This window comes from Lemur catta, chromosome 18 (genome assembly GCF_020740605.2).
Source record: "Lemur catta isolate mLemCat1 chromosome 18, mLemCat1.pri, whole genome shotgun sequence".
NCBI lineage: Eukaryota > Metazoa > Chordata > Mammalia > Primates > Lemuridae > Lemur > Lemur catta.
In genome coordinates, this window is record NC_059145.1 from 6376033 (window position 1) to 6396401 (window position 20369).

Genomic DNA, 20369 nt, shown 5'->3' on the forward strand with positions numbered 1-20369 from the left:
TTCAGCAAGGGCACCCAGGTCACCTCCTCCTGGAAGCACCACTGACCCTCCTAGAAACCTCTCCCCTGGGCTCCCGCAGCTCCTGGGCTTCATTCCTTTGTTTTTAAATTCCTCATTCCCTATTCTTATCACCCTGTCCCCAGATAATCATACTAACAGTTTTATATGTGTCTTGGAAAACGTGTTTTCCATGTAATCATTTTGTGCAAATAGCTTTATGCTTTATAGCTCACTTCACTTTCTTTTTTTTTTTTTTTTTGAGAGAGAGGCTCTCACTATGTCACCTAGGCTGCAGTGCAGTGGCTGTTCACAGGCCCTGTCACAGCTCACTGCAGCCTTGAACTCCTGGGCTCAAGCGATCCTCCTGCTTCAGCCTCCTGAGTGGCTGGGACTACAGGTGTGCTCCACCACACCAGGCTCATTCTGTTTCTTACCCTTTCCACTCAACACTAGGTTTCTATGTCCCTCCATGTGGCTGTGTGTCCATTGGGTCCTCCACACATTTTGTTGATCCACTTCCCAGCAACAGACCCCAGATTACATCCAACCCCTCCTCCAACCTTCCGCATATGGCCATGTGTGAGGATTTGGGGGGAAGATGTAATATGTTCAGGGCAAAACTGCCAGATCACAGGGCATGTATGTATGTAATTAGCTGAATGGCTCCCAGATAGCTGTGGGATGGCTTTGCCCCCCTAGTCCAGGGGAGCCCCTCATATCCCTGCCAACACCTGGCACTCTTCAGCTATCTACCTTGTGCTAGTCTGATGGGCACAAAATGAGAGCATCCCTCAGGCTACTCTCGAGTTTCAGCGTCTCTTCACATGCTTGCTAGCTTTGGGCCTCCTCCTCAGCCAATCACCTGGTCACACCCTGTCCAGAGTCGTACTTTGAGGTTCCTGTCTTTTCCTTCTGGATTTGCAGGAGTTTCTTAGATATTGGTCCCTTGTCTGCTATGCTGTCCTTGGCACAATGTGGGGGAATCCTGGTTTACAAGCAGACACCCCAGCCTCGAGGTCCCTCAAAAGCAGTGACAGTCCTGAGCCATCGCCAGGTCCCCAGCCCTACATCAAGGCTGGGCCCTCAGGTCAGAAGATGGAAGGTGGGTTGGGGTCCTCCATGGGCACTCTGGGGCTCATCGCTGCATTGTTTCAAGAAGCAACGTATATTTTGGGGGTACTGTCCCAGCTCCTAAAAGGTTTTTGGAGAGTCTTTTCTTTTTTAAAAAAAATGTAAAAAAGGAATGGAGCCTTTTTGAGATCAGCTCACAAGCCTGAGATTTAAATTGTGGATTTGGGAAATTCATTTAATATGAACACTTACTACATGCCAGACCCCATTGTAGACTCTCGAGCTATAGCTGTGGACAAGACCAGCCCTTGGCCTCTCAGAGCTCACCTTCTAGTGAGGTGGCAGCCAGTGGAGAGTGAACAAGTAAGATAATTACAGAGGAAAACAAACAAGGGGCTAAAATATGGAATAACAGAGAAAGGACAATTGTTTCTTGGCCTTTTGGCTAAGATCAAGTATAGAGAGAGGACTTTAGCCAGGGTGGTCAGGAGAGGCCACTCTTAGGAAGTGATCTTGGTTCTGAGAGCCAGCCAGAAGAACCCAGGGAACAGCATTACAGGCAGAGAGATCTGCAAGTGCAAAGGCCCTGAGGTACAAGTGCGCTTAGGGTCGTGGGAGACAGAAAGGTCATGGAGGCTGGAGATTGGCTGTTGGAGGGGTGAGTGAGGAGTTTGGGGAGTGGTCGGAGATTCAGGCTGCTTGGGGTGGGCCTCAAATCAAAAGAAACCAAGGCGTGTACAGTGGAAGATCCTCTCCTTCCACCTAGTTCCCTTCCTGGGATACAGTGATTGTGACTGCCTGCCCCCTGCTCGCTATTGTGTCCCCAACAGCCCGGGCACACCTTTCACACGGATGCAAGCACTCTACACACACTGCTTATACCTTGGATTTTCTGCTCAGCAGTAAGGCGGAGAGAATTCCCGATCAGTACACTTAGAGCAGTCCGTTTGTGAAGGCCTAGAGCTGTGCTGTCCAATATGTGGCTCTTTAAATATAACTAGGAATGTATTTAGTCTGGGCGTGGTGGCCCACACCTGCAATCCCAGTACTTTGGGAGGCCAGGAGTTTGAGACCAGCCTGAGCAATTTAGCAAGGCCCCATCTCTAAAAACAATTTAAAAATTAGCCAGGCTTGGTGGTGTGAATCTGTGGTCCCACGTATATGGGAGGCTGTGGTGGGAGGATCTCTTGAGCCTGATGGGGCCTGTGAACAGCCACTGCACTCCAGTCTGGGAAATAGAGTGAGACCCTGTCTCTAAAAAAAATTATATTTAAATAAAATAAAATAATCACTTCCTCAGTCTCATGAGCCACATTTCAAGTGCCCCAAAGCCATGTGTAGCTAGTGGTTATTGTGTCAGACAGCACAGATACAGAACCTTTCTGTCATTGGACAGCACTGCTCTAGAGAATTCCACCAGGTGGACATGCCATCCATCATTTACCTCTAAGCTGTCTCAGGTTGTTTGGCAGGGGCTCACGCCCAAGTGGGCAGAAGATCAGCTGTATTGGCAGAGACACCTCAGCACTTGTAGCAGCTCCCCCGCGACAATCAAGCAGTCAGGACCCGAGAGGGCCCCGTTTGGAAGGCTCTGAAGCTGTGCTGTCTGATATGGGCCTCGCTGTCCCAGCCCTGCCAGCCCCTCCTCTCCCGCTCCCAGGAAAGAGCACCGAGACCTGTGATTTCCTAGGGTCCTCAGCTGTGGAAGACAAGGGCCTCTGGAAAGAACCCATCGTCCCCCTTACTGGGTCACTTGGTCATTTGACAAGCCTCAGGGCAGTCTGCTCTGTGCTGGGCCTGAGTTCTCAGAGGTGGGTCCCATGAGGCCCCTGCCCTGGGTGAGATAGAGATTTAGGTGCATCATTCCAGCCGTGCGTAGACATGGATGCCTAGCTTGTGCTGTGAAGTCAGAGTGGGCTTCCTGGAGGAGGGGGTAACTGAGCTGAGTCCTGAAGGGACAAGGGTGGCCTGGAGGTTCCAGAACTGCAAGGAGCCCACAGCCATACCCCTTGAAGCCAGGTCAGGCTGGGCAACATGAGCCTGGCACTGGGGGCCCGGAAAGGACTGGCACTGTGGAATGTGGGCAGAGACCCGCTGCAGAGGGTGTGGGGAACCCTGGATGAGTTCAGCTGTTGGTGATTTCACGCCCTCTCCTCAGCCACTTCTTGGTGACAGGCGCCAGCCATGGGGCCCAGGTGCCAGAGAAGGTCAGATTTCGGTAGCAGGAGAATAAAAAGGAGATTTCCTCTGGAGGGCCCTCCCCCCGAGACAGCTGCAGCTGCCTCGCACATCCTCCGGGATTAGGCCAAGTCCTACAGCAGCTGGAGGGGTGGGAGGGTCCCAGTTAGGGTCCCAGGAGTGTGGGCAGGGGTGGGCACTGTGGGGCTGAGTGTGCACAGGCGTGACCGTGTGCACACCTGGCTGCGTGTATACCTTCCTCCCTTTGTTCAACAAACACTGCACTCCAGTTCTTTTCCTTTTCTTTTCTTTTCTTTTTTTTTTTTTTTTTTTTGAGAGAAAGTCTCACTCTGTTGCCCTGAGTAGAATGTCGTGGCATCAGCCTAGCTCACCTAGCTCATTGTAACCTCAAACTCCTGGGCTCAAGCCATCCTTCTGCCTCAGCCTCCCCAGTAGCTGGGACTACAGGCATGCACCAGCATGCCCGGCTAATTTTTTTTTTTGTATATATTTTAGTTGTTTGGCTAATTTCTATTTTTAGTAGAGACGGGGTCTCGCTCTTGCTCAGGCTGGTCTCGAACTCTTGAGCTGAAACGATCCTCCCACCTTGGCCTCCCAGAGTGCTAGGATGACAGGCGTGAGCCACTGCGCCCGGCCTGCACCCCAGTTCTGCCAGGTGCTGTTCTGAGAGGGAATTGGGGAGGTGGGCGAGAGTGATGATGGCTGACTTGGATCAAAGGCCACACAGTGTGGAAGGGGCCGTGCAAGAAGACTTAGAAAATGGGGGTATTTTCCCCTGGAAGGGGCAGAGTGTGAGAGCCGGGGCACAGTGTTGCTTTTCATTGAAAACTATTTTGTTCTATTGGAGTTTTTTTTTATAGTTTAAATCATGTGCATGCATTGACTCTTTAAAACTGTGGCTCCCAAAGCGTAAGCCCCGCTCCCTGCCCAGACCAGCAGCATCTGGTTAGAAATGCAGATTCCCAGGCTTTGCCCTAGACCTACTAAATACAAAATTCCGGGGGAGGCCCAGCAATCCAAGCCTTCCAGGTAATTCTGATATATGCTACAGTTTCAGAGCTACTGATTTGAAAAACACTATCAAAGCAGTGCTTGCTTCCTGGTGCTCCCAGTTTGGGGGAGGGAGACCAGGCAGGTGGTCCCTTCATTACAGCAATGAGAGCCTCTGAATGGGGTGGCTCAGCCTAGAAGCTGGCCTGGAAGGGAGGTCTGAGGAGGCAGCCTGAGAAATGAGGTTTGAGCAATATCTGAAGGGCAAGTGGGGCTCGGCCAGGTATGAGGTGGGAGGAGGAGTGTCCCCAGGTAGGAGCAGTCCATGTAAGGTCCCTGGGCTAGCCTAGAGCCCTAAGTACTGAGCAGGGGCACATCTGTGGCTGGGTGTCATGACTGTCCATCCACTCGTGTGTGGACATCTCACTAACAGATGCCCCCTGCTTCATGTGTCCCTAGAGCCTCTCCTGACCCTTGAACTGCCAAGCTGCCTGGGGCGTGGGATGGGCTCTGCAGTGGGACAGCCCCTGGCCCTGTGCACCAACTCTCCCACTTTCCCCATGTGACCTTGGGCCAGTCACGTCCTCCCTCTGAGCCTCAGTGTCCTCATCTGGGAAATGGGAACAAGAATGCCTTCTTGGAAGGGCTGCCAGGAGAAGGGAGTGAGCTCATGGCACCTGCACAGTAACTCAGCCCTGGAGGCCCTTCCCTCCCAATCCCCGTGGAGCGACAGCTGTTGTTTACTGAACGCTTTTACAGGCACTCTCCGAGCTGGGTGTCATCATTCCTGTGTTAAGGGTCTGGAAGAGGACGCTCAGAGAGGGTGACTTCAGTTATATAGGTTGAGCACCGCTAATCCAAATATATGAAATCTGAATTGCTCCAAAATCCAAAACTTTTTGGGCGCTGATATGACGCCACAGTGGAAAATTCCACACCTTTGCCTCCTGATGTTCAATGTACACAAACTTCGTTTCATGCACAAAATTGTTAAAAGTATTGTATAAAATTACCTTTAGGCTACGTATATAAGGTATATATGAAACATAAATGAATTTTATGTTTAGAATCGGATCCCATCTCTCAGATATCTCATTGTTTATATGCAAATATTCCAAAACCTGGAAAAATCTGAAATCTGAGACAATCCTCAACCTGCAGCACCACCTCTCCCACATGGAGCACAGCCTGAGGCTCCTCACAGGTACTGACCGCCCAGCCGGCAGCCCCCGTCCCTCGGCTGGGCCTTCGCAAAGCAGAGCGTCCGTCTGTCCATTGCTCCCACCAGAGCCTTCATTGATACACGCAGCCAGCAAGTGGCAGAGTCTGGACGTAGGCCCAGTGCTTTTCTGTGGGCTCCTGTCACTGGCTAGAGCCAAGGCCTGGCCCCAGCTGCTGCCATGCTGCCCAAAGCAGGCTGGGGTGGGGTGGGGGGACGAAGCAGCAAAGCTCGCATCAGGGAACTAGCAGCATCTGTCTCTTTCTGACATGGGACATCAGGAATGTGGAATGGCCCCAACAAGCGTGTACCTGCCAGGGATGCTGGCAGGGAGGGGCACAGGGTGAGCAAGCTGAGCCCCTCCTGGCCCCCAGGCCTTACTAGGCAGCAGCTGGCCTTGTCACTCTGAGCGACCTGGCTCTGATCTCCAATGTGCACAAGGCCTGCCGGGAACCTGGGGGTCAGCCCCACTCCTTCCGAGAGCCCCATTCTGTGACCCTGGACCTGTCGCAGCACTGTTTCTCCACCGTTACATGGGAAGAAGAACCCCTATCTGCAAGCCCACGGGGAGGGAGAGCAGCGGGTGGCTGAGCCTGGCACTGCAGCGGGCTCCTGGTGGGGAAGTAGAAAATGGGGGTTCTCATTCCACACCCCTGTCCTTATACACTATTTTAACCTTCCAACCCTCTCCTCCCCCAGGTGAGGGCCAAGGGATCCTCCTCTCCCGCCAGTGGCTGGACTGGTGAAGGACAGTCACTGGCCAGTGACTCCTGAGTTTGGGAGTCTCAGAGTCAGTCAGAAATTTGGGGGGCTCTGGGGAGTAAGTAGGGGTCCTTGAGTACAGGAGGGGCACAAAGCTGCCTCTGGAGCCACGGAGCAGAAGGGAGGCCAGAGGTGGAGGGCTGGGAGGGCACTCGGGGACACAAAGCCCAAGCACAGTGCCCAGGGAGACACCGCGGCACAGCCGCGTGCTGCACGTCCAAGCCTCGCCTCACCCTGAGCCCTGCGCCCCAGGAGGCAGGCAGGGCAGGAGGCCCCTACTCATGGGTGAAGAAAGGACTGTCAGAGAGGTGACAGTGCTGGCCTCAGGCACACGGCTGCACCTCGCAATGGCAGGATTTGAACCTGTCTCCAAGTCCAGCACCCTTCCCACCCCGTTAGGGAATGCGGCTCTTGAGGGAAAGGAAGAGGTCAGCGGCTCCCTGGTTTCTGCTCTGGAGGAGGGGCAGTTGTTTGGGACATGGTGAGCCAGAGAGGGTGTGGTGGCAGTGGGGAGGAGACTCAGAGTAGGGAGAAAAACATGGTCAAGAGCCACTGATCAGTCTTCCAGGGCAGCCTCAGCCTCAAAATCTTATACCCAACCCCTCTGACCCTGCATGTGTTCTCAGCTACCGCTGCCTGGGAGCCCATGGGGCACGCAGGCAACTTCCATAAAGGATGTCCTGGTTGGGTAGTCCTGTCCCAGGCCTGAGGACTGTATTGGGTCAGGCCCCATGTCTGGGCCTCCCCACGGCCCACCCCGAGGTTCAGGGACAGACTGGGGGAGCAGCAGTCACTATAGGGATGGAGCCAGGGAAGGTTCCAGAGCCTTGGGAAGCTGATCCCTCCAAGAGGGGTCTGAGAACAAGGCTGTGACGGCCTCCCCAGTGGAGGACCAGGCAGGCAGGGACAGCTGCAGCCCAGCCGGGCGGCAACCAGCTGCTGCCCGGGAGACTGGCCAGGGCGGGGAGGGGCGGGCATAGCCCCCAGCTTGAGCCAGCAGAGCGTGGGAGCAGGCAGCAGCAGTTTCAGGTTTTCATGCTGTGTTAACGGTCAGCTTGGTTAATGCTGAGCAGATGGGGGAGGGGGCTGCCAGCTCCCTTGGGGACAGATGCGGGGCATACATGGAGACACACGCATGTGCTGAGGGTATGGGAGTCCCACCCCATGGATGGTGCAGTGCAGACCCCTCTGGCCTGTTACTCCATCACACCATCGCATGCGTAAGATGGTGCTGGTAGGACAGACGGACCAACACAGAGGCACGCACAGCCTCTGGGGGCAGCTGGAGGTGGATGCAAACCCAAGGCCTGGCACAGAGCCCCCAGTGTGTGTCACCCAGGCAAAGCACCCAGCTTGGGGCATCCCTCCACCCTCCTCCCTCTCCATGGCCCTTAGGGAAGACACCAGGCACACACAGTTTATTTCAAAAAAATAATTTATAAAAGGCCATTTGCTTCTGTGTTTTTGGCCAGCTTCCAGCCTCTCTGGGGCACAGGGGACAACACTCCTTCCACCAAGATGCTGGGACAAGCTGCAGCGGCGGGAGGCTTGGGGAAATGGGGCTCAGAGGCCCAAAGCCTCTCAGCTGGTGCTGGGAAGCACGGAGGTTTAGGACTAGGATAGCAGCTCTGCAGCCAGGCCCAGCCAGACCCCCAGCTGGGGATGAGTGCCAGGGCCCAGGAGGCCAAGCATAACCCTAACATTCAGGCCACTAGGACAATGGCACCATAACTCCAAGGGCAAGGGCAGGGCCTCGAGATCAGGGTTGAACTCTGGGTTGGGAACCCAAGGCCAGGGCAAGAAGCCTTAGCTAGGAACCCCAGGACCAAGGATGGACCTCCTCAAAGCAGAGCTAGAGATCTGGGACAGCACCCTGAGGTCTGGGGCCTGGGGCTGCCAAGGTCAAGCACTGTGCCAGGTTGTGGCTGAGCCAGGAGGCTCAAGGCCACCAGCCCACCGGCCCACACAACCTCATGCCCCTGCTCGTGTCTGCACCCTGGGGGTGGGGAAGGAGCTGGGCCCCAGGGGCAAGGGGTCGTGGCTGAAGACAGAATCGCTGGAGGAGCAGGTGCTGCTGGCATCCCCACCAGAAGGGGAGCAGGGGCCAAAGGTCAGGCGGAGGTCGAGGTACTGCAGTGGGGAGCAGAGCGGTCAGCCTTGGCAGCCGCTGCGGACGGGCTGCTGCAGGTCCACGCAGTCAGGCCGGGGGAAGCCCAGAGGGGAATAGGCAGGGGAGGGCAGGGGACAGCGGGGGGCAGTACCTCCTCAGAGACAGCCAGCAGGACCTTGTCCAGAGCCTCCACCAGCTGCTTGAAAGTGGGTCTCTGAGAGGGTGCAGCGTGCCAGCACTCACGCATCAGCCCGTACCTGGGGGGTCATAGGGCCTCAGGCCTGGGGGCAGGAGAGGACTGTGGGGTCCCTGGGGGGCTTTGATGGGCAGGGCCATCAGTGGGAGCCAGGCCAGGACTCCCCACTGGGGTGAAGAGGAGGAGGAAGAGGAGGAGGAGTTAGTGCTGCCCTTGAGGTCAGGGTCAAACCCCGAGGCCAAGGCCAGGGCAGGGGATGAGGACTGGAAAGTGGGGTGTGGGTGAGGCCTCACAGCTCTGGCGGGCAGTGTGGGGGCCGGTCCATCCGATGTCCCTCGCGTAGCAGTGAGAACAGCTCCTCCACGGGGATGCCAGGATATGGGGAGCCCCCGAGGGTGAAGATCTCCCACAGCAGGATCCCAAAAGACCACCTGGAGGCGGGACCAGGGCTCAGCAGGACGCGGTTTCTCTCCCCTAGCCCCTACTCCTGGGGGCCAGGATGGGGGACCCTGTGGGCATGATCCTCTAGCACCGGAAAAGGGGGATCGGGCCCCACTCCGGTCCCAGGCCTGGTCGTAAAGAGAATGTGAGTGCACAAATCCTAGGGCCATGTGACTTTGGCAAGTGCCCCTTGTCTTTTTGTTGGGTAGGGCATCGATGACCACTGGCAGACACCCTGGATCCCCAGCTCCCAGGACTCACACGTCACTCTGGTGTGTGTACACTCGGTCAAACAGGGCCTCGGGTGCCATCCACTTGACGGGCAGGCGGCCCTGCAGGGGAGAGAAGGGGCACCGGTGCTGAGTCCTCCAGGTCCAGTGCCCCCTCCAGGCCCAGCCCCTCCACCCACCGCGCCCTGCTCCCTCACATTGCTGGTTTTCTTGTAGTAGTCAATGTGGTGGACGCCTCGGGCCAGCCCAAAGTCGGCGATCTTCATCACACTGTCCTCAGTCACCAGCACGTTGCGGGCAGCCAGGTCCCGGTGGATGCACTGGGGGCAGAGCAGGGAATGGGAAGAGGGCTGAGGTTTATTAGGACCTAATAATGGCTGGACGCTGTGCTCACCACTGCACGGTAAGGCTGAGGGGAGGGACCATCCACCCATTCTACAGCCCAGGAAGTCAGGGTTCAGAAAGGGGAAACGCACTCTTCTTTTGTATCACCTCTTCCCTTGCCTAGTCTATGAGTTAGAGAATATGAGAGCTAACAAATCGGGACATGCAGTGGCAGCTGCATAGGATTTGGGGACATTTAGACAGGGTAATGCAAAAAGGGAGGGAGGGAGAAGCTGGGACATTTGCTGCCACAGGCATGAGAGCGCGGACATGGAGCAAGCAGTGCTGTCCACCGCCCGTACCTTCCGTGACTCCAGATACTGCATGCCTCGGGCCACCTGATAGGCACAGGAGACCAGGGCCGGGAAGGAGAGCGGCCCCTCGCTGCTCCGAGGTCCGTCAGGGCTGAGGTCCGGGCCTGGGGGGCGCCGGGCCCGCAGGAACTCCCGCAGGTTGCCCTTGGCAGCGCACTCCACGATCACGTACAGGGGCCCTACAGAGTGGGGTCAGGGAGGCTGCTGAAGCTACGGCTCTGCACCCCAACTGCCCATGCCACCACCTCCGCCCTGCCCCACCTTCCTGGGTGCAGACACCCAGCAGGTTGATGATGTTCTTGTGTCGGCCAATCAGCTTCATCACCTCCATCTCAGAGACTAGGTCCGCCAAGTCCTTGTCGGAGGCATTATCTGCAAGGGCAACAGCTGGGGTCAGGAAGCTGTCCTCCAACTGTACACGGGAGGCTTCCGGGTAGGGGACAGGAAAGGGAGCACTGGACCAGGCGTCAGTTGGGTCTGGGGTTGAATCCCTGCTGAGCTGTGTGACCTTGAAAAAGTCTCCTAACCTCTCTGAACCTCAGGATCACCTTATATGAAAGAGAACAGTGGATTCTCCCTATCCAGCAGTTGCAAGGACGCAACTAGATTAAGGATCTAAAAGAAGCAGGCCTTCCAGCGGGTAGGCCCAGGAAACAGGAGAGAGGGGAAGAGCTCTGAGCAGGAGGAAGCTGTGTCTGGGGGGGTTGGCAGTAGTCCCTGAATGGGGTGAGAGCCCCTGGGGTCAGGAAACAGGCTGGCTCCCTGGGGCTGTCTGACCAGGGCCTGGGAATTAAGGGAGCCAAGAGCAGGGTGCAGCTAGAGGGAGGTGGGAAGAAGTCTGCTCCGGCTGGGCCCCTGGGGCTGACTTGTGGCCCTGGGCCAATGACACAACAGCCCCCCCCACACCAATCTCACAATGCATATTTATTAACCCCTGCCTCCCAGGAAGTGCCAGGTGGCCCCAGCTGTGCAGAGAGGAGGGAGGGAGCAGAACAGTGGTTGGGCCATCCTTGCAGAGGGGCCTGGGGGACAGCAGCCAGGGGTCTCGATGGGCAGGGCCCAGGTGTGCCTGCCCCAGCATCTTAGGGCTGTGGCTTGGGGTCTGGCACTGAGTTCAGCAGAAGGGCGGTTCTCCTAGAGTGGTGGACACAGCGGGACAGACTTGGCAGCGGTCCAGGGGAGGCTGAGGCATGTTTGGGCATAACAGTGAGGAATGAGGTCAACTAACATGGACCAGACTGGCAGGGTATCAATCCCCAGTCACCCCAAATCCTCAGTCACCCCAATGGTTAAGATTTATTGAACCTCAACTATGTTCCAGGCATTCTCCACGAACTGTGGGCTGGAGCTAGGGACTATTATTTCTTCTATGTGACACAAAGGGAAACTGAGGCTCAGAAGTGACTTGCCAGGGTCACTAGCAGAGTTGGGCTGCAGGCCTAAGGGTGGGATCCCACAGCCTCTTCTGGCCCCAGTGCTCACCGGGTAGCACCGGGAGCCCCTGTTAGTCCCAACACCACAGCACTTCTCCTCCCCGGCTGCCACATTCACCCTTGAGCATCTTGACAGCCACGGTGCTGGCCTGGTCAGGCCGGGAGGGGTCCATGCCGAAGGCCTCTGCGCGCACAACCTGCCCGAAGCAGCCCTCGCCTAGGGGCTTCCCAAGCACCAGCCTGGAGATGAAGAAAGGATCAGAAAGCCCAGGCCTCGGTGCGTCACTCTGCCAAGGGCGGCCCCACCATGGAGCCTGCCTCCCCGCTCTCACTCTCAGCTGTACCTGTCCCGAGGGAACTCCCACAGCGGGTCGAGAGGCAGGTCCAGATTCACCAGGCCGGCGAGCAAGGGGGGACCACTGGAGGAGAGACGGACGCCTCGCACCAGGGAGGAGCCTGATTCCAGGGAGAACTGCAAAGCGGGAGACTTGGTTCCGCCTGCTGGAGTCAGGCTGGGCCGGGGGAGGAGCGGGCACAGTACCTGTCGGGCCAGAGGGAAGCGGGACAACTTCTGCACAGCGGCGGGCTGGCGGGGGTACCGGCCGTGGAGCGCCTGCCCTCGATACAGCCCGGCCAGCAGCAGGAGCACAACGAAAGCCAGGGAGCCCGACGCGTACAGGATGATATCCGTGTACCGGGCCTCGGGCGCCGCTGCTGTCCACGTGAGGTCCTCCTCTGCCCTCACAGACAGACCGACTGTCAGTGGTCAGACTGGCCAGCCCCACTCCCTCCAACTCAGGCCCTCACAGCTCCCAACACACACACACACACACACACACACACACACACACACACACACACACACACAGAAAGCTACAGTTCTACAGTTGTACCCAGAGTCAGATCCCCATACCCCAGAGCTCTCATGGACAGGCGCAGAATCAAACGCACAAATCCATACACCACATCCCAAGCCAGGCCCCACAGACCAAGGGAGACTGTCCGCCCCACAGGCCCTAGCTCATGGCTGGACCAGAGTGCAATCTCACAGCCTGTCCCGGCCCACTCAGCACTCACCTGGCAGCACTGTGAGCCAGGCCGACTGGTAGGAGAGGCCGATGGAATTGCCTGCCAGGCAGGTGTACTCGCCCGCATCCTCCACTGACACATTCCGCAGGTACAGGACCTCCACCTCTGAGCTATTGATGTCTGCGGTCTGGGGGAGGGGACACACACTCAGGAAACACAGAGCCTGGGGCCACACTGTAGTCAGGAGGGCAGCTGGGGACCCCTCACCCTGAGTGGAAGAAGGTGGGGCTCAGGCACGACAGGGGCCACACCTTCAGGACCTGCACGTAGGGGAAGCCATCAGCGCCGAAGCTGCTCCCGTTGATGACGATGTGCTTTAGCCACTGGATGTGGGGCTGGGCGTCGCTGTACACCTTGCAGAGCAGCTCCACGTCGCTGCCCGCCACGGCCGTGGTGTTGGCTGGGAGCCCTGCTTGCAGGATGGGCCGGTGCGGGGACCGCTCTGGGGGCCAGGCCAGGCTGTCAACCCTGATCAGTGGCACCCACAGAAGCACCCTGTTCACCTGCCTCCAGCCTTCCCCCAGTTCAAGGGAGGGACCTTCTTGACATACACCTTAGACTTCATCTGGCTCCTGCTTATTCTGCTTAAACCTTCCATGACTCTCGGTTACTTTTGGGTCAAGGACAACTTCTCAGTCTAGCATTCAAAATGCTCCATGGCCTGGCTCCCCACATAAATGCCACACCCCAGGTACACACTTCCCTGCAAATGCAGGCCATTCTTTTTACTTAGGACCTTAACTCAGCCTGTGGCCTCTGTCTGGATGCCTTCCTCACTTCTCCAGCAGACCCTGGCTCCTCCAGGCCCATGCTAGCCCCTGTGCTTCTCTCTGACCCTCCTGGTCACTCGGAACTGCTTGACTCCTCTAAGACTGCGTCCACCTTGCCTGCCAGACCAGGCCCTATCAGAGGGCACGACCGAGCCCCAGACAGGTCAGGCCCCCCGCCCCATGGCCTCCCTGCCCATCCGCTCACCCAGCACATCCAGCAGATAGCTGTAGCGGATGCTGCCCAGAGAGTTCTCCACAAGGCAGGTGTACGTGCCACGGTCGGAGGGCACCACGCTTTCCATCACCAGGCTCCAGTGCTGGTGGCGCAGCTGGGGGCAGAGGAAGGGTCCACGTGGGACCACCAGATCACGTCCAGCCAGGGGCCCAGCACATGAGGCGAGATCCTTCCCAGAGGGCTCTTCTTAAGCTCTCTAGGTCCTGGGAGGGTCAGGCCAAGGCCGGGGACCACGCACAAAGGAGGAGGCTCCAAAAAGGCCCTGAGCCCCGGGTTTGAGTCTGTCTAGCCCTGCCTCTCCCCAGCTGTGCCACCCTGAGCCGGTCGTCACCCCTGAGTCTCAGCTTCCTCATTACAGCACGGATTGACCCTGTAGGGTCTCACTGTGAGAATGAGATGCTAAAGCTTATTAATACCAACTGATCAGTGATTTTTCCTACTTTATAAATGGAATTGCTAAGGCTGAGAGGTTAAGTCACTTGCCAGAGAGGGACAGAATGGGAACTTGAACCAGAGCTGCCCAAGTCCACAGTCTAGGGCTCCTTCAGGGCACACAGAGTTGCCTTCCTCAGCAGACTTGTTACAGGTGTGTTCAATTTATAGGTATGAGGGGACTGATGAGGGAATGAAGAGGGGGGAGCAGATGGTCCTGAAACCCAGAGACTCACCCGAATGCCTCCAATGCGATTCTCTCCATGAAAGGCCTGTCCATCTTTGAGCCAGCGGATGGTGGGCATGGGGTTACCTGCGGCTGGACAGCGGAACTTGACGGTGTTCCCAGCAGGCACTGCATGCAGTTTCTTCTCCATGCGCTGGGGGTGTGTCCAGTAGGGTGCTGGGGGGGAAGGGAGTACTTCTAGCCCCTGGGATCACCACCGGCTCCCACACAGGTCTCTTCTGGTTCATCAGTGACTAGAGGGGCAGTGGGGACAAGAGTCCTTGAGAACTCATACTGACCTTGCTGGGGGTAGGTGTGCCCATTATGGGTTTTGGGGTCCTCATCGTCATTGCTGGAGGTCAAGGAGTCTACGTCAGGACAGAGGGAAGTGGCGCCTGAGGTCCAAGAGGGGGAGGTCTCTCTCCCCAGGCATCCTGTAACCCCCTGCCAGACTCTCTTACCATCTACAACCAAGGTGAGGTTGTGCAGGACAATCATGGAGCCTCGTGCCAGGCAGACGTAGTGGCCAGCATCCTCAGGTAGGAAGCTGGCAATCTCCAGGCGGCCCCTCCAGCCCCGTACCCGGCCGGCAGGTGCCAGGCGACTGCCCTCCTTGTACCAGTGTCCACCACGCTCAGCCCGCCCACAGCACAGCCGCACAGGCTGCCCAAGGGCCACAGTCAGCTCCTGCTCTTGCTGTTCCAGGCTGGGAGCCAGGCAGGGCTCTGTGGGCAGAAGGGCAGAGGTCAGTGAGCTCTGCAGCAGCATCTGAGGCAGGCTCTGCACTCGGAGAACATGCTGCACACACGAGGCACAGGCACCTCGAGACACATGCTAGACAAGCCACTGCTCCTTGATTTACATACAACTGCATGCTGTAGATGCTACACGCAGGGCAAATGCCACATTCTTAGGGCATGTCACATATACAAGTACTTAGTGCACATGCCATTGCCCAAGGCACGCGCACACACAGACACACACATACATGCTATATATAGGTGCCACATACAGGGCGCACACCACACCTCTGGGGCACATCGCACTCACAGTGCATATACCACATATGCTGCCTGGACCTCCCAAGTCACACTCCCAATGAACAGAACACACACCCAGCACGCACGCCACGCAGCCGAGGGGCTCACCACCAGCTCTGCGGCCCAGCTCAGGGGCCTGTGCCTTGCAAGGCCAGTCCTTTTGCAGACAGAGATAGACGGATGCTGCTGGGAGCCAAACACTGACCGGGTCTCAACAGTTGGCCCCTGCCCTGCTGCCACCTTCTCAAGGTCTGGCCGGGATCCTTTCCAGCTTTGCTCAGCCAGCAGCCCCCTCCTGGTGCCCATTCTTCCCACCCTGGCCACCCTCTCCCACCTTAGAGGCCATACCCAGCTCCACTTCCTCAGAGGCCTCAAGGGACAAGGCTGGAGCCCCAGGTACAACCAGGAAGACCCCCAACAGGGCCAACAGCAGCCACATCTCCTTCCTGCAGCTCTCAGGGACCCAGGCTGGACTTCCCACCGACTGCCTTCCTAAAACAGGGAGGGCAAAGAGCTCCTGCTACACGTGCACCTTGCTGGTGCTCTTCCCTTTTTCTGCAGATGAGGAGACAGAGACAGGAAGTGGTAAGCAGACTTGTCCAAGTCCCCAGCCAGGCAGCGGCAGGACAGAGACTGGAACCAGCTCTGCTGTTGCCAGAGTCCAGGCCCCCCACAGTAGGTTGTGCAAGGGGGCTGGGCTGGGCTTCCTGCTCTCCTTGGGTCCTGCTGAGACTCTGGCACAAGTTCACAGAAAGAGCAGTTTTGGGATTCTTTTCTTGGAGGGAAGCAGAGAAGGGAGACATATCTTCTGCTCACTCTTGGCACACATAATTTTTTTTTTTGCTGACTAAATGAATTTATTGCTGAAGAGCTCCCCCCCCTCAAAAGTGAAGTATAATACAAGGCCAGACTTCAGCATCTGGATGTTATCTGATCTGACCCCACTCCTTATAGCATGACTGACATTTCCAGGGGCTAGGCGCTCACAACCAACAAGATAGCCCTTCCATGGCTGGGCACGGTGGCTCACGCCTGTACTCCTAGCACTCTGGGAGGCCGAGGAGGGTGAATCGTTTGAGCTCAGGAGTTTGAGACCAGCCTGAGCTCAAGAGCAAGACCCCGTCTCTACTAAAAAAAAATAGAAAGAAATTCGCTGGACAACTAAAAATATATAGAAAAAATTAGCCGGGCATGGTGGCACAGGAGGTTGAGGCAAAAGGATCGCTTGAGCCCAGGAGTTTGAGGTTGCTGTGAGCTAGGCTGATGCCACGGCACTCTAGCCCAGGCAACAGTGAGTCTCTGTCTCAAAAAAAAAAAAAAAAAAAAAGGCCAGGCGTGGTGGCTCACCCCTGTAATCCTAGCACTCTGGGAGGCTGAAGCAGGTGAATTGCTCAAGGTCAGAAGTTCGAGATCAGCCTGAGCAAGAGCAAGACCCCATCTCTACTAAAAAAATAGAAATAAATTATCTGGCCAACTAAAATACATATATAGAAAAAATTAGCCAGGCATGGTGGCGCATGCCTGTAGTCCCAGCTACTCGGGAGGCTGAGGCAGGAGGATCGCTTGAACTCAGGAGTTCAAGACCAGCCTGAGCAAGAGCGAGATCCCATCTCTACTAAAAATAGAAAGAAATTAGCCAAACAACTAAAAATAGAAAAAATTAGCCGGGCATGGTGGTGCATGCCTGTAGTCCCAGCTACCCAGGAGGCTGAGGCAGGAGGATCGCTTGAGCCCAGGAGTTTGAGGTTGCTGTGAGCTAGGCTGACGCCACGGCACTTACTCTAGCCCGGGCAACAGAGTGAGACTCTGTCTCAAAAAAAAAAAAAGAAAGAAAAAGACAGCCCTTCCAAGGCAAGTAGGAAGCTCTTCCTCATTCTGAACCAGAACTGCATTCCCCAGCTACCTCTGCTTTTTGTGCCCCTGCAATTCCATCTGAGGCAACACAGGATTTTGTAGAGAATGTAGACTCTTAAGTATCAGACGGAGCTAAGTTCAAATCCTGACTCTTACCAACTTGCAAATCCCTCTGTCCCTCTCTGGGCTACTCTCCTCATAGGACTGCTTTGGTTCAGGCGCTGCTCTTGCCAGGTGTGATATACACACACGCCCCCAGCCGGTTACCCTCATCCAAATGCTACCAAGGATGTCTCTGTCCCTCAAAATGGAACACTCAGAACTGAGCCTCAGATGGGGCAGGGGAACAGGGTGACCAGTGTAGTCTCAGGGCCTGCTGGCTGTTACCTGGGGTTGGGTAACAGTCAGGTGGCACTGGTGTCTCTGGAACTACCCTGCCTGGGAAGCCCACCATACCCCTCTCCTCAGCCACTGCCACCCCACTTCCAGTCCATCTGGCCTCCCCTGCCCCTACCAGGGTAGGTCATGGTGATCTCTTGCTTGGGCCTTTGCAAACATCTTCTCCCTGAGCTCTTTAGCCTCCACCCTCCAGAAGGACCATGCCACCCCCTAGCTTTCCTTAATGGCTGCCTGTGTCCAGCAGGATCCAGTCCACACTGTTTCTCCAGCCTCCAAGGCCTCCCTTTCTGCCCTTGCTAATCTCTTTGGTCACCCTGTCTGCCCCTTCAGGAACACTGAAGCCATTGGCTTTCAAAGCTGGGCACATTTGCTCTCTTGTCCATACCTCTGTACCCCTCAATCCCCTCCTCCACTTGGCTCAGATACCACTGTCTCTGAGCCCACCCCACCTCCCAAGTTCAGCTGACCTCTTCTCTGTAAAACCCTCTACCTCTTCTGCTCTGCAGGGAGGGTAGCTCTTCCGGGACATAGCATGGTGGGGAGACCCAAGGGTTTTATTCCCACTCTCAGGCTGCCCTGACCTCACAACCTCAGAGTCCTTAGTCGGATCACCCGTGGCTGCTGACCGCTAAAGCGACCACCTGGCACGTGGGGGTGAAGGGCCTGACTCTGGCATCAGACAGACGGTCCTGGGTTCTCCTCCAGCCTCCCGCACGCACGCGCTGGAGGGCCCTGGGCAAGTGACTGCACTTCTCGGAGCCTCAGCTCCCTCATCTCGACGCCCGGTGCGCAGACAGCCCAGCCGCTCAAGCACAAGCGCGCTCTTCCTCCCCCACCCCTACGGGGTCAGCCTGGGGGAGGTGCGAGTCCCCAGGGGTAGCTGCACAGGCCGCCAGCCCGTCCCCGCCGCGGTGGGCAATGAGTAACCAGCTCCGTGGCCGGGGTGCTCTTTGGACGGAGCGGGACAAAAGGCCCTGTGTGCGCTGCGGGTTACTGATTTACCGCCCCCTCCTCCCCACCCCCCGCCGCCGAGCGGACGCCCAGGTCCCCAGGGTTGCGAGGGGGCAGCCCCGGAGCCTCGTCGCCGCTCGCCCCCTGGCGGCTGGGAGCGCAGCCTGGGACTCACCTCCAGCCTGAGTGGCTCTGTTCCTGGCACAGCGTCCTGGCTCACCTGGCTCTTCGGCCGCCCAGCTCCCAGCTCCAGCCGGCCACGACCCCTGCACCCAGCGGGATCCGCAGACTCAGCCCCCGCGCTCCTCCGCCCGCGGCGGGAGAGCCAGGAAAGTACCCGCGACAGCGGCGTGGCCGCGGGCGGCCCCGCTCCTGCCCCGCCCACCTCGGGCCCAGCCCCTCCTGGACCAGTGTATCCTGAGGAAGGCGTGGCCAGGGTCGACCCAGAGCCCCGCCCACCTGGAGCCCCGCCCCCGAACCCGCCACGCGGAGCCCCAGACCAGAGCAGCCCGATCCCAGGACCCCGCCCCGGCCTACTACACACCCCCTCAGACCCCGCCTCTTTCACCCCACCCCGGCCCCAGGCGAGGCTTCCAAGTTCTAGGGCTCCACCCTGCTGTATCCCCTGCTCTTCACCTCTCAGGGACTGACACCTTGGCCCAACCTGGCTCTGATTTCTGCGCAGTCCTCATACAGCAGATCCTCTTCCCTCATTTGTTCTCTGTGCAATATTCAGAGTAATACTTAAAATACAAGTCCGACTGTATCAACCACCCTTTAAATTTTCCAATAGCTTTCCATAGCTCTTTATAATATAGATTTTTGGCATGACCTGGTCCCTGCCCAGGTCTCCAGATGAAACCTTCATTCACTTTTTCCTTGCTTCCACCCTATGTCTGGGCCTTTGCACGTGCCATTTTCACTTCCTAGAATGCTCTTTCTCCTTTTGGTCTGGTTAATTCCATCTTATTAGGTTTCAGCTCACTTCCTCCAGGAAGCCCTCTGGACTTGCCAGGTTCCCCTTTGAGATGCCTTCTCTTCTGTGAGGACAGAGTGGAGTGGTTCAGAGCGTAGATTACAGGGCTGAACGGCATGGGCTCAAATCTCAGCACCATCACACAAGGCCCTGGCGGGTTACTCCATCTCTGTCTTCATTTTCTTGTCAGTAATGTGGGTAAATGATAGTATCACCCTCAAAAGGTTGTTTGCAAAAAGCAGACATACTGCTATGTGTAAGGGTGGCAAGCAGCGTTTGCTTAGTAATACTAGCTATGATTATTTAGGACCCATTATCTCTTCATCACATTTGCCAGAATTGTAGCTGGCAATTATGTAAATAGTTGTGAAAGGGCCTGCATGGTAGCCTGCACCTGTAGTTCCAGGTACTTGGAGGTTGAGGCAGGAGGATTGCTTGAACTCAGGAGTTCAAGACCAGCCTGGGCAACATAGCGTGACTGTCTCTGTTAAAAAAAAAAAAAATTGTGAAATGTTAAGGTCCTGGAAGGCAGGAAGTGTGCCCACAGACGTCATCATTACATCTTAAATATGTGGCACACAGTAGGTGCCCCCAGACAGCTCTGCTCCCACCTGGCTCAGGTCCCCCTCACCTGCAAGCACTTCTCTCCTGAGGGTCTACACTGTAGCCAAACTAGGAGCCAACCAGTCTCCACCCCCATCCCCCACCTCTCACCTGAATTTCAAGCCCTCAGCTCTCCTAAGGCTCCTAGAGAGCTGGGTGTCCCCTCCAGGGTATGGAGACCTTCACCTAAGAAGCAACTTCCTTTCCCATTGTTATGCTGGGAGTCCAGCTTTTTCCACTCTCACTCCCAAAGGGCTGGTGGCTTTTCTTTACATAACTAAAAGGCCTATTCAAGCGATTTGGTTTTTTTAATTTTTCTTTTCCTTTTCCAACAAAAGAATGGCCTCCTCCCAAAGATAAATCAGAAAATGATTATTTTTTTCTTTCTTTTTTTTGGAGACAGAGTCTTGCTCTGTTGCCCGGGCTAGAGGCAGTGGCATCAGCC

The 20369-nt window shown here is 56.6% G+C and overlaps 1 protein-coding gene across 10 annotated transcripts in view; it reads right to left on the reverse strand.

Annotated features, from left to right (window-relative positions):
• Positions 1-7658: 7658 nt before the first annotated feature.
• FGFR4 (fibroblast growth factor receptor 4) overlaps positions 7659-20369 on the reverse strand; it is a 28449-nt gene continuing 15738 nt past the window's right edge. Inside the window, exons 1-18 of one of the 10 annotated variants that reach the window (XM_045530597.1) lie at positions 18566-18710; positions 15490-15633; positions 14563-14826; positions 14401-14469; positions 14112-14278; positions 13414-13537; positions 12690-12880; positions 12427-12565; positions 11891-12084; positions 11694-11821; positions 11468-11589; positions 10178-10288; positions 9905-10095; positions 9416-9538; positions 9250-9320; positions 8841-8978; positions 8503-8608; positions 7659-8371 (exon numbers count right to left, since the gene is read on the reverse strand). In XM_045530597.1, coding sequence (XP_045386553.1) covers positions 8213-8371; positions 8503-8608; positions 8841-8978; positions 9250-9320; positions 9416-9538; positions 9905-10095; positions 10178-10288; positions 11468-11589; positions 11694-11821; positions 11891-12084; positions 12427-12565; positions 12690-12880; positions 13414-13537; positions 14112-14278; positions 14401-14469; positions 14563-14826; positions 15490-15580 — 2388 coding nt within the window. In that variant the 5' untranslated portion in view covers positions 15581-15633; positions 18566-18710 and the 3' untranslated portion in view covers positions 7659-8212. Of the gene's footprint in view, positions 8372-8502; positions 8609-8840; positions 8979-9249; positions 9321-9415; positions 9539-9904; positions 10096-10177; positions 10289-11467; positions 11590-11693; positions 11822-11890; positions 12085-12426; positions 12566-12689; positions 12881-13413; positions 13538-14111; positions 14356-14400; positions 14470-14562; positions 14827-15249; positions 16198-17975; positions 18272-18520; positions 18711-20369 lie in introns of those variants that run through there. The other 9 variants (XM_045530600.1, XM_045530596.1, XM_045530598.1 and 6 more) reach the window with 9 other exon arrangements.